This window comes from Canis lupus, chromosome 20, assembly GCF_048164855.1.
Source record: "Canis lupus baileyi chromosome 20, mCanLup2.hap1, whole genome shotgun sequence".
NCBI classification, from domain to species: domain Eukaryota; kingdom Metazoa; phylum Chordata; class Mammalia; order Carnivora; family Canidae; genus Canis; species Canis lupus.
In genome coordinates, this window is record NC_132857.1 from 14,774,176 (window position 1) to 14,786,852 (window position 12,677).

The 12,677-nt window shown below is 34.9% G+C and overlaps 1 protein-coding gene across 31 annotated transcripts in view; it reads right to left on the reverse strand.

Moving 5' to 3' along the window:
• LARP1B (La ribonucleoprotein 1B) overlaps positions 1–12,677 on the reverse strand; it is a 130,159-nt gene that overhangs the window by 103,045 nt on the left and 14,437 nt on the right. For 28 of the 31 annotated variants that reach the window (XR_012012821.1, XR_012012817.1, XR_012012815.1 and 25 more), the window contains exons 5-8: positions 11,052–11,192; positions 6,119–6,262; positions 5,719–5,884; positions 2,055–2,199 (exon numbers count right to left, since the gene is read on the reverse strand). Coding sequence is in view for 25 of the 31 variants with exons in the window: in XM_072788434.1 (XP_072644535.1) it covers positions 2,055–2,199; positions 5,719–5,884; positions 6,119–6,262; positions 11,052–11,192 (596 nt within the window). In the remaining 6 variants the exon portion in view is untranslated. The remainder of the gene's footprint in view (positions 1–2,054; positions 2,200–5,718; positions 5,885–6,118; positions 6,263–11,051; positions 11,193–12,677) is intronic. The other 3 variants (XM_072788427.1, XM_072788438.1, XM_072788437.1) reach the window with 1 other exon arrangement.

A 12,677-nucleotide genomic window follows, 5' to 3' on the forward strand; every position in this document is an offset into this window, starting at 1 on the left:
ACACAAAAGTTCTTTTAAATATCTCATCCCTAATGCTTTAAGTTATAAGGAAACAGATAATCAATAACCTAAAACCTATGCCTGAGGACTTAATGGAAACACCAAAAGACCAAAAAAGCATACAATAATGAAATTACAACAGATTTCTAAAGAAATACAGAGTAGGGGAAATCAGTAACAAATTCACGAAAAATGACAACTGAGGTAGATTTTTGCTATAGGATGACAGAAGTAGTTAATAAACTCATTCTACTATGAATATAATAACATTTTTCTGAAGACTAAGCTTTGCAGGAAAAAACTAAGTTTTCTTCAAATTATAGTATAAAGAAACTTTTAGATGTTTTCTTTAAAATAAACAAATGTTATAATGGCAGTACTTGACGTAATTTCTTTCATAAGACAAAAACTCAATTACACATTAACAAATAGCAAATCACTAGTTTATATTGTTTTTGAAATCTTGAATCTTCCTGTAGTTAGTTTTTAAATCATGGAGCACATAGGTTTAAAAAAAAATTGCTAGAAATCAAAGAAGTCTGTTAAAATAAAAATATGAGTCCAAACCTGGGAAAAAATATTTGTAAAATACAAAGGACTTGTATCCAGAGGAACTCTTACAATTATAAGAAAACAAACATGCCATTAAAAATAGGCAAAATATGTGGATCTTTTCAACAAAAAAAGGTACACCGAAGGTAATTAACACAGAAAAAAGATGCTCAGCATCATTATTCATTAGGGAAATGCAAATTAATACCATAATGAGGGACACCTGGGTGGCTCAGTGATTGGGCCTCTGCCTTCAGCTCAGGGCATGATCCTGGAGACTCCAGATCAAGTCCAACATCGGGCTCCCTGCATGGAGCCTGCTTCTCCCTCTGCCTATGTCTCTGCCTCTCTCTGTGTGTCCCCCATCAATAAATAAATAAAATCTTAAAAAAAAAAAACACACACAATGAGAAACTACTACATATCTATTATTCCAAAAAACTGATAATACTAAGTGCTGATAAGGCTATATAACAAATGCAACTCATGCAAAATGGTCAAACCCACTTTGGATATCTTTCTTACAGTTAATATACTTAAATTAAAATACATGCCAGCAATCACAATCCTCAATATTTACCCAACAAAAATGGAAACATACACCATACAAAGACCTTTCTGCTTTACTCATAATCTCTAAAAACTGGAAACAATCTAAATGTATATCAACCAATGAATGGATAAACTGTGGTACATCCATACGGTAGAATACTAATCAACAATAAGAACGAACTACTGATAATGTACATGAATAAATCTCAAAAGCACTATGCTGAGAGAAAGAAATCAGAAATAAAAGTCAACAAACTACATACAAACATGTAACTATTTTTTTTTTGGAAAAAGCAAAACTAAAGGGACAAAAATCAGATCAGTGGTTTCAGGGGATATGTATGGGAAAAGGGATTGCTACACAGGGGCACAAGAATGTAGGTCCAGCAAAACTATAGTAAAAGGGCAAATTTGATTAAATGTATACAGGGAACAGAAAACCAAAAATGTTCAAAGCATTTCTACAACAGTGCAGACCAAAAAATTAATAAAAGCATTAGAATACAAGTGGAAAGACTATTTCAAATTAGCCTTTCTACAGCTCAGGAAAAATTCTCAAAATTTTAATGAATAGAAATATATGGTATTTTGCAGCAACCCAAGAAGACTAACGGACCTAGAAGATCCAAGTTTGAAGGATCAGGTTAAAAACAGGTGGAAACATCATTAATGAACACCATGAGGGGTTTTCCAAGGTTAGACATTTTTTTTTAATGAGGAAAAATTTTATTTATGCATTTATCATTTATAGTATCCTTAATTCTTTTGTGTACATGCTTTATAAAATGAAAAAAACCCATGAGATGTAGTCTAAGCCTTAGGCAACTACAGATGATTTTTGCATTTTGCCCTTAAGGTTTTTAATATACTTTTCAGAGCAGTTTTAGGTTCACCACAAAATTGAATGTAACTGTTTTGTTTTGTAACTGTTTTTGTAAACAAATAATTACCTCTAAAATGAGATTAAGGTTTGTAGTGAGAGCCTGAACACGGTGGAAACCAGCAATCAGGGAAATAGGCAAGAAACCTTGTTCATCCATCTTTCTCCTAAGAAAGAAGTCCCGCTCTAAATTTTCTATACTGAAGTAATATTCACTGAAAAAAAGAAACATAAACAAAAAGAAATGAACATAAGTTTAATTTATTTATTCAAAAGGATATAAAAATATCTATAGCTTCTATGTCAATGGCTTTAAAATTATTTTATTAATAAATAAAGATTATTTTAAAGATTAAGATTTAAATACATAAAGATTAAATACAACTGAGATATATAGGGTAAATACAAGAAGGAGCAAAACCCTACTGAGTTAATAATTTCTTATCCATGAGTAGCAAGAAATTTAGAATACTGATTCTCTTCCAAAAACCTAACATTAGGTAAAACTGATCTAAGTAGAAGTATAAAGAATTAACTAGGGATCCCTGGGTGGCGCAGTGGTTTAGAGCCTGCCTTTGTCCCAGGGCACGATCCTAGAGACCCAGGATCAAATCCCATGTCGGGCTCCCAGTGCATGGAGCCTGCTTCTCCCTCTGCCTATGTCTCTGCCTCTCTCTCTGTGACTATCATTAATAATAAAAAAAAATAAATAAAAAAAAAATAAAGAATTAACCAGCATTTTACTTTAAAATAATTCAGTAACTGATTTTTTTTAAATGAGTCAATTAAGTGAAAATTTTCATTAAAAGTTATTTTAACTAGCTTCACTTAAAAACTAAATAATGACTAAACACATCAACAGATTCCCTTCCAACTTTTTCCCTATCACTATGCAGAACATTAGTTTTGGAAGTATCCTTTGTCAAGTTTATGGAGTAGATTATTACAGTTTCTGTTTTGTTTTTCAAATTGATAGGGTACTGACACTGTTTACTATTTCTGAATCCTAGCAATCAGCACAATGCTGAGTAAAAAGTTAGTGACTACAGAAGCACAGATATACACACAATAAATTATATATTTGTAAGATCTCCCTTTTTCTTTGATGGAGAGAACTATAAAAGACATTAAGAATAAACAGAATATATGGCTAAACAGGAATATCTATTGTACTATGAGGTACATGGAGATAAAAATACAGAAAAAGGTTAAATACCTTAATCTTCTCTAGGAAAGTACTGTGAGAAATGTAAGTGAAAAAACTGCATAATCAATAACTACAAGTTCCAAGACACAAAGATAATACATATATATTTAATAATGGCATTTGAGAAACACATTTAAAATTACAGCCTCCATAAAGAATAATAATAGGATTCTAGAGAGACCAAGAGGACAAATGGGGGGAAATGCAGAAAAGAATACAAAAGAAATACATGACATCAATGATAATATGGCCTATGGGTTAATAATCCTATAATGCTTCCAAATCAAACAGTTTTCAAAGATCAGTGGCAAATCATGAGAAAGTACACCAGATCATATACTTTGGTGTTAATACTGGGTGACTAAAGATATCCTTGAAACATTTAGGTGAAATTCTAACTTTGAAGAAATAATCACCCATAAATGAGAAATGACTTTAAGCTACTTTTCACTGGGAGAAAAAAGTCTTAGTTTAGAAATGTAAATACGTTATTTCTTTATACTCAGATATTTATCCGACTATCAAAGCTCCCCTTAGATGAGTGAAATATTACTGACATCTCACTAACACCAGTAAATCATTTACTCATCTTAAACACTGAAGAAAAAAACATTCTGATTTTGTTATACCTAAAAAAAGCCCTTTTCACAGTGCCTGGCATGTGGTGGGCACATAATACATGTGTTCTATTTTTTGTGACACTTCAAAAATCCTGATTTTCACAGGCCTGACATAGTAGGCACAAAATACATATGCTTAAATTCTAAATTTTCACAAATTATGACATTTAATTTAATCACAAATTAAAACTGTTCTTACACAAAACTTCTCAATCACCCTATTACCTACAGTATATATGTCTTTAAACTTCTAACGGGATACAAACTACTCATCTTTAAATCTGAATGCCAGAAGAGACTCTCCTGGCTAGAAATCATCAAGATCTTAAATTTTTAATATTCTGACACCAAAAATGATAAATTATCAATATATTTTTCAGTTAAATAATCTTAAAAACTCAATCATCCATAATAGTTTTAAGCGTCTTCAAAATATATTTAGCACAATTTTCCACAAATGCAAGAAAGTTTTTTACTAACTTCTCAAAGAGAAAAAATGTAAACCCTAATCAATGAGCCTACGAGAAACCTCAAAGATAACAAAGATAAAAAGCATGACTCCTCAAATCCAGAAGTCCACTAATCAAAGAATGATTAACAGTAAAGAGCCTTTCTAAACCTGCTGCTCTAACATCTGCCAAAAACCCTACTGCTAAAACAATAACCAAAAAAGGAGTCATGCCCAATGTTGTGTCTGACATTTTATTCAGTGTCCTAGGGGACATTATCATGTCCTACCTTAGAAGCTCTGGATTCTACACTGCATGATCAGAAACTTTGTCAACACTGAAGTAGCTCTGCTCCTCCCTCACTTGTATGAGCACACTGGAGGCCGATTATCCTGACATGGAGTTGCATATCCACTGTCAGGTCTCAGAAGGGACCTGGCAGTAAGAGTTACAAAAAAGACAGGAATAGTGGTTTGAAGTTGATAGCCACATGCCAGGCACTTTCTGCCCATAAAAAGGCCCTTTTCTTCAGTGTTTGCGTCAACTGTAACAGAAGAAGCAAGAACAAAATAAGCAAGCTGCTTCATATTGTATGTAAGCCAATCAAATCCACCAAGAAGGCATCCCAGGAAGATGCCTGGATGATGCTGATGAAAAAATTATTTTCTAGTAACAGAGTAGAGTCAGTTTTCTTTCTTAAATAAAGGCAGATGTTTTTAAGATGCTTATAACTCTTTCAAAACTAGGCTTTTTTGGCACTTTTTAAGAATAAAAAAAAGTCAAATTTCAGCAAACTGGTTATGCAAATCACTTGGGGACATTTTTTTCACCACTGTATAAACACACTATATAAATATGCAAAACATTCTGTACAATACTAATGTGTACAAGGGTTATTTTTTTCTTAAAGACAATAGAATATTCTAACTTCAACTTCAGTATTCAGAAGGCAACCATTATGAGTAGAGTAAAAAGTCTGAACTACAAAAGACGTAGTTCCCTTTCAATGTGTCACAAAGAAAACTTAGAATTCTGAAATCATTTGCTAAGAAAGTAAAATATATCACCATATTTTGCCATTTATGTTCACTTGCAAATTTCAATATAAATGTATATTTGCAAATAGGAAATCAGGCCTTGTTCAACTTCATATATATACATAATCGCAGTTTTATATTTACCCACTCATCTACTACCACGACAATATCCTTTCAACTAATATCCCTTAAACAGAGAAATACCTGAACAGTAGACAAAGCGGGCATCTTATATAACACAACATGAACCAATGTAAGTTTTTTAAAAATATTTCATATATTTTACTAACATTTTCTAGAAAACATATAACACGAAATTCTTCCAATTTTACTAATAAACAGCTTAGAAAATGCATTATAATGTATTCACTATCAATGATGTTAAAGTTTGATGTTACTATCCCATCTATGTCTGACTTACATTTGGCGTTTAATATACTCTTTAAGCAATGCTTCTTCCACAGGATACACCTGTACACCTGTACCATCATCATAGTAATACATCATACTGGTATTAAGTTCTGTTTGAAATGGCTGATCAGTCCTTTCACCATGTTCTCGATAACCATATGAGTAATCGAAGTTCACTTGATGTAAAGAAAAAAGAAAAATGATTAAAAATTAAAAAAAAAAAAAAAGAGAAATAGTCCGTATAAAGAAAAATCCAAAGTATTACAACGGATAACAAATAACACTATCTTTACTATCAGACCAAAAAAAAAAAAAAATTAGTTAAAATATTATATGGAATAGGGGAAAATTAAAAGGACTTGCACACTTTTTCAAACTTCATCTAATTTAACAAAAAATTAATGTCCTACGTCGAGGATTTCCTCTGCCTCGTCCTCTTCCCCGTCCTCGGCCTCTTCCTCGGCCTCTAAAGGAACCTCGGATATTGCCACCTTCACTTCTCACACTGGAAACTTCATCTTGATCGTCTCTCTTTTCTCTATCACGCCTCCAACCTTTTAAAAACAAAATTATTTTTATACATTCCAATCTGCAACAGTGAATATCATGATTATTTTTATGAAAACATGGAAACTATCCCCTCCACACTTTGTAACTGGTTATTAGTAACCAGGCATTCTTCAGATAGATACAAATTTAAGAGATTTCATAGGAATTTGTCAAAATGTCCCCAGCATAAAAGAAGGCCTACAATAATATCGACATATAAAGAAGACATTCTAATAAGTAAAATAACATAATAAAAAGATAAAGAGGTCCTTTGTTAAAATGGTACTGTTGAAGATTCAAGGAGTTCTAAGACAACTGACTTTGCATTATACAAAAATTAAAAGTAACTTTTTATAAAATGTTTAAGGAACAGTTGCCTCAATTTAAATAAAAAACATTCCTTTTAAAGATAAAAGGAAATGAAAACACAGAACAAACTAGAAGAGGGGCACCTGGGTGGCTCAGTCAGTTAAGCGTCTGCCTTCAGCTCAGGTCATGATCTCAGGGTCCAGGAAACGAGCCCCCTGAGTCGGGCGTTCCCTCCCCCTCTGCCCCTTCCTCCTGCTTGTGATGGCACTCTCTCAAATAAAATCTTAAAAAATAATGGAAAATATCTGCAGTACAATATAGGAATTATATCCAGGATATATATATATATAATGCATTAGTGCACATACACACATAAACATAGTAACTCAATGGGAAAAAATGGCTAAAAGACAGGTACACAAACAGGTATGCAAATGGACCATAAATATAGAAAGTGGCATTCAGCCTCGGTGGTCATGAGAAATGAAAATTAAGACAGAGTATTAAGACAGGCCGACAAAATTTTAAAGTCCTATGATATCAAAGACTGACCAAGACAGAAAAAGGTTGAACACTGTATACCATTAGCAAGAGCAAAGCCAGGCACATCCACTTTGAAAAACAATTTGGAAAAATCAAATTCGAAGGTACATATATCTTAGAGACCAAGGTTTTTCAACCTTGGCACTGTTGACATTGTAAGCCAGATAGTGTAGGGAGATGGAGGATGTTTAGCATCATCCATGACCTCTACCCAAGAGATGCCAGTAGTGGGCACTCACCCCCCACCCACCAGTTGTGAAAACCAGTACTATCTCCAGACAATGCCAAATGCCCCCTTAAGGGGGAGAAGGGGGAATCACTTCCATTGAGAACCACTGCCCTAGATCCTCTTTAATGCGTATCTTAATATAGTCTTTTTCAAACACATCTGTCTCAACCCACAGGAAAGTCTTACTACTCTCTATGTTACACCCTAAAACACACAATTTTTTTTTTTTTTGTAATTTAAACAGAATTGTTGGGGTGCCTAGATGGCTCAGTCAGTTGGGTGTCTCTGCCTTCAACTCAGGTCATGATCTCTGGGTTCTGGGGAAGAGCCCCACATCTGGCTTCTTGCTCAGCAGGAACTCTGCTGCTCTCTCTGCCCCTCTGCCCCTCCTCCCCCACTGCTTGTTCTCTCTCTCTGATAAATAAAATCTTAAAAATAAACACAATTGTCATGAAAAGCATATTCTGAGTGAAGCACTCTAGAGCCTATCAATTTCTTTAAAAACCTGATCATGACCCAGTACATCAATTGCATAATGCACTCATGGGCTGCAATCCGAAGAAATTACCCCAAAGAGTGTGAGGTTGAGTGTCTGCCTTTGGTTCAGGTCCTGATCTCAAGGTCCTGGGATCAATCCCCGCGTGGGGGAGATGGGGTGGTCCCTGCTCAGCAGGGAGTCTGCTTCTCCCTCTCCCTTTGCCCCTCATCACCTTGTGCTCTCTCTCATGCTCTCTCAAATAAATATTTTTTAAAAATAACAACCAGAAACAATCCAAATATCTACCAATAACAGATTTGATCAAATAGTGAAATATACATAAGCAGGGAAAAGGACTCACAACAATACAACCAACATGCATAAATCTAAGAAAATTAAAGTGAAAAAAATGAGTGCCAAAGAATATATTGATGACATCATACTGAATGGCAGTTTCAAGTAAAAATACTCAAAAACCAAACATTCACGCCTTTATTTCTGGGAAGAGAGGAAGTGGGATGAAATTGAAGAGGGCACACAGGGAAGTTCAAGGGTAAAGGGCAATGGTAATATGCTTTTCTAAACTTGGTGCTAAGTTCCCAGCATTGATCAAGGTTCGTTACAACCTTCATGTTTTCTTACATGCCCAATATTTACTTTATTTTAAAGATTTTATTTATTTATTCATGAGAGACACAGAGAGAGAGAGAGAGAGAGGCAGAAACACAGGCAGAGGGAGAAGCAGGCGCCATACAGGGAGCCTGATGCGGAACTCGAACCTGGGACTCCTGGATCATGCCCTGAGCTGAAGGCAGGCGCCCAACCGCTGAGCCACCCAGGCATCCCATATTCCCAATATCTAGTAAGAAAAATCGTTAATTATAAATATATATTACTTTAATATAACAAAGTAATATATTTGAAAAACAAAGATACAAAGGTAAAAAATGTCAGTTTTTCTGTAGACAAGTTTCATAATTTTAAAGTCATATTTTGTGGACAACTGAACAAATATAACTAGATTTCAGATGATATTAGGGAATTACTGTTGATTTTCCTAGATGCTGCAACTTCTTAGGACATCAGTGCTGAAGTGTCATGTTTATCTGCAAGTTACTTTCAAATGATTCAACACATAGATGAGTTAAATATAGCAAAATTACCAACTCTAGGTAGTGGTTAAACAAGTATTCACTGTATAATTTCTTTCAACTTTTTGTGTGTTAAGTTTTTCATAATATAACTGGAAACTTTCAGGTGGTAGTATTATGTTTGTAATCTTTTTTTTTTAAGATTTTGTTTGTTTATTTATTTATTTATTTATTTATTTATTTGAGAGGGAGAGAGAGCACAGAAAAGAGGGAGAGAGCACAGAGAAGAGGAAGAAGCAGATTCCCCACTGAGCAGAGAGCCTGACATGGGGCTCAATTCCAGGAATCTAGGATCATACCTGAGCCAAAGGCAGACTGCTTAACCAACTGAGCCACCCAGGCACCCCTGTAACATTTCCTTAAGCTTCTCCATTCACAGGACAACATATACACTTTGAAAATTATCAGACCTAAGATTTCAGCAGAGACCTATAAAACCAAATGCCTATCTAATTGGTGTAACATATCCTACTGTCCTCCTCTGCTTTCTGAAATGTGAGAAATCCTGTTGACATAACATATCTGGGAAACGATCTTTAATTTTAAGTAATAACATTACATGTGAACGTAGTTTATACATGTATAATTTATAGCTCAGTAAAGTTGACTCTTTAATAAGAGTCACAAATAACCCATAAGAGGCTCTCATTAGCCAAATCTGGGATAATCTAAGCATCGAGCTAAAACCTCTCGGTAATGGATTATAATCCACTGAAAAAAATAAGCCATTAAGTCCACATTGATAATAAGGGAAGCCATTCCTTAGAGTGGAATGTCAACTAGTAAATACAGAAGTAATGATACAGTAAGAAAAATCAGCATTTGCAATGATTATGGTAATAACTAAATAAGACAAGAATCATCAATGGAAAAGTCATGTGGAAATCTGATGAAAAACTGGGTATTTCCAAAATTTCAAAGTCTCTCGCACAAATTACACATTAATTATAAGGGAGAAAAAAGCATATCATAAAGAAACCTAGAGCACATCACTTTAATGAAGTGCTCAAAGTTAACTAATATCAGCAATAAGATAAACCAAGATCATGTGCATTTCCATGCACTGAGAAGAAAACCATTTAATTTCTGCAGTATTCCCACCAAAAATTCAAAACCCAAATCCATTCATGAAGAAACATCAAAAATCCCAAAGTGAGAATTATCTACCACCTGTCTCAAAGTCTTCAGGGGAAAAAAACAATGTCATAAAAGATGAAAACAGAAGAACTATTCCAGATTAATGGAGACTAAAGAGAACAAACGATTAAAGCAATGCATATCACATTAGATCCTGGAAAGGAGGGAGAAAAAAAAACTGAAAAGGACATTATGGGGAAAGTCAGCCTGTGAACAGTCATACCACATTACTGTTCTATATATACTCTAAAAGCATTTAGTGTTAAAAGGAGCACAGTGGGGACACCTGGGTGGGTCAGTCAGTTAAAGAGTCTGCCTTCCGCTCAGGTCATGATCCTAGGATCCTGGAATTGAGTCCCACATCAGGCACCCTGCTCCAAGAGGAGCCTTCTCCCTCTGCCTCTGTGTGTCTCTCATGAATAAATTTTAAAAATCTTTTTTTTGAGGTGCCTGGGTGGCTCAGTGATTGAGCATCTGCCATCAGTGCAGGGCATGATCCTGGAGCCCGGGATCAAGTCCTGCATCAGGCTCCTTAGGGGCAGCCTGTTTCTCCCTCTGCCTCTCTTTCTGTATCTCTCATAAATAAATCAATAAAATCTTTTATAAATAAATAAATAAATAAAAATCTTTACAAAATAAAAACTTTTTTTTAAAAGGGCTCAATGTCTGCAACTTATTCTCAAGTAGTTTGCACTTTACACAGTTATTAAAATTGTGAACATTGGGCAGCCCAGGTGGCTCAGTGGTTTGGCACCGCCTTCAGCCCAGAGCGTGATCCTGGAGTCCCAGGATCGAGTCCCACGTCGGGCTCCCTGCATGGAGCCTGCTTCTGTCTCTGTCTCTCTCTCTTATGAATAAATAAATAAAATCTTTAAAAATAAATAAATAAAATAAAATTATGAACATTAAGTTCTTTAGTGTCATTTTTCTCTTAGAAGGTAACTTACTTCGTGTATCATTTCTCCTATTATTATATGATGATTTATTTGCATCAGGTTGACATCTTGAGCTGTTCCGAGATCCTGGTCTTTCTTGACTGTCTGGTCTTACATCATCTAAGTGGAGTGGTACCCACTTGTGCTTATTAGCTTGAAGAAAACCAAATAAAATCATTTAATGACAATGTACAATTTTCATTAAAGCTTTGCAATTCTGAAAGGAAGCTAAATTTTAATTAAATGGAAGACATTGTCTGTCCTTAAAGGTTCTTGTAGAGAACCGAAATAACTTTCTTTTCACAGAGCTCCCTGATAAATTTGTCTGTGCAAATATTTATAAAATTCATGTGAAAAGCCAATTGATGGAATATCATTATTATTCTTTCACTTTCAAGCAAAATACCCACTCTTTTGTTTAATTCTGATGAATAAACAGTACATGCAATACACTACTCCTAACACTTGACTCTTACACTTTAAAATGGGGTATATCTACGACCCAGCAATTGTACTACTGGTTTATTTACCCCAAAGATACAAATGTAGTGATCTGAAGGGGGACCTGCACCCCAATGTTTATAGTAGCAATGTCCATAATAGCCAAACTGTGGAAAGAGCTCAGATGTCTAGAGCCATCGACAGATGACTAGATAAAGATGTGGTATATGCATATACAATCACTACTACTTAACCATCAAAAATAATGAAATCTTCCCATTTGTAACAACATGGATGGAACTAGAGAATATTATGCTAAGTGAAATAAATCAGAGAAAGACAATTTTCATATCATCTCACTCATGTGGAATTTAAGAAATAAAACAGAGGATCATAGAGGAAGAGAGGAAAAAAATAAAACAAGATGGAATCAGAGAGGGAGACAAACCATCAGAGACTCTTAATTATTGGAAACAAACTGAGGGTTGCTGGAGGGGCAGGTCATGAGGGGACAGAGTAACTAGGTGATGGACATTAAGGAGGAGGGCACATGATGTAATGAGCACTGGGTGTTAATATAAGACTGATGAATAACTGACCTCTACCTCTGAAAGTAATATGTTAATTAACTGAATTTAAATAAAATTCAAAAATAGAAAAAAGAATGGGGTATATCTGGTAGGACATTGCACTGTACACACTGAAAAAGGTTGGCTGATGATTCAAAACACTTTGGTTTTTTTTTTTTTAAGAAATTTATTTATTTATTCATGAGAGACAGACAGAGAGAGGCAGAGACACAAAGCAGGCTCCATGCGGGGAGCCCAATGCAGGACTTGATCCCTGGACTCCAGGATCAACGCCCTGAGCATGAAGGCAGGCGCTCAACCACTGAGTCACTCAGGCATCCCATGTCTCAAAATGTTTAGTTTTCTACTCAATATATATTTATGACTAAAACAAGAAGACTCATGCGCAAAGGAAAAACTACCAAGGTAATTAAGGGAAAGGGAATTATCAGTATGCAACCACAGTACTGATTTCCTATAAATCCTACAAACTATGGTCGGACAAGAAAGAGAACATGAAAGAATCTGTGAGATTCTCTAGTACAAACAAGTCCTTCTTTTAAAGATAAAAAGAGGGATTCCTGGGTGGCTCAGTGGCTTAGAGCCGCCTTTGACCCAGGGTGTGATT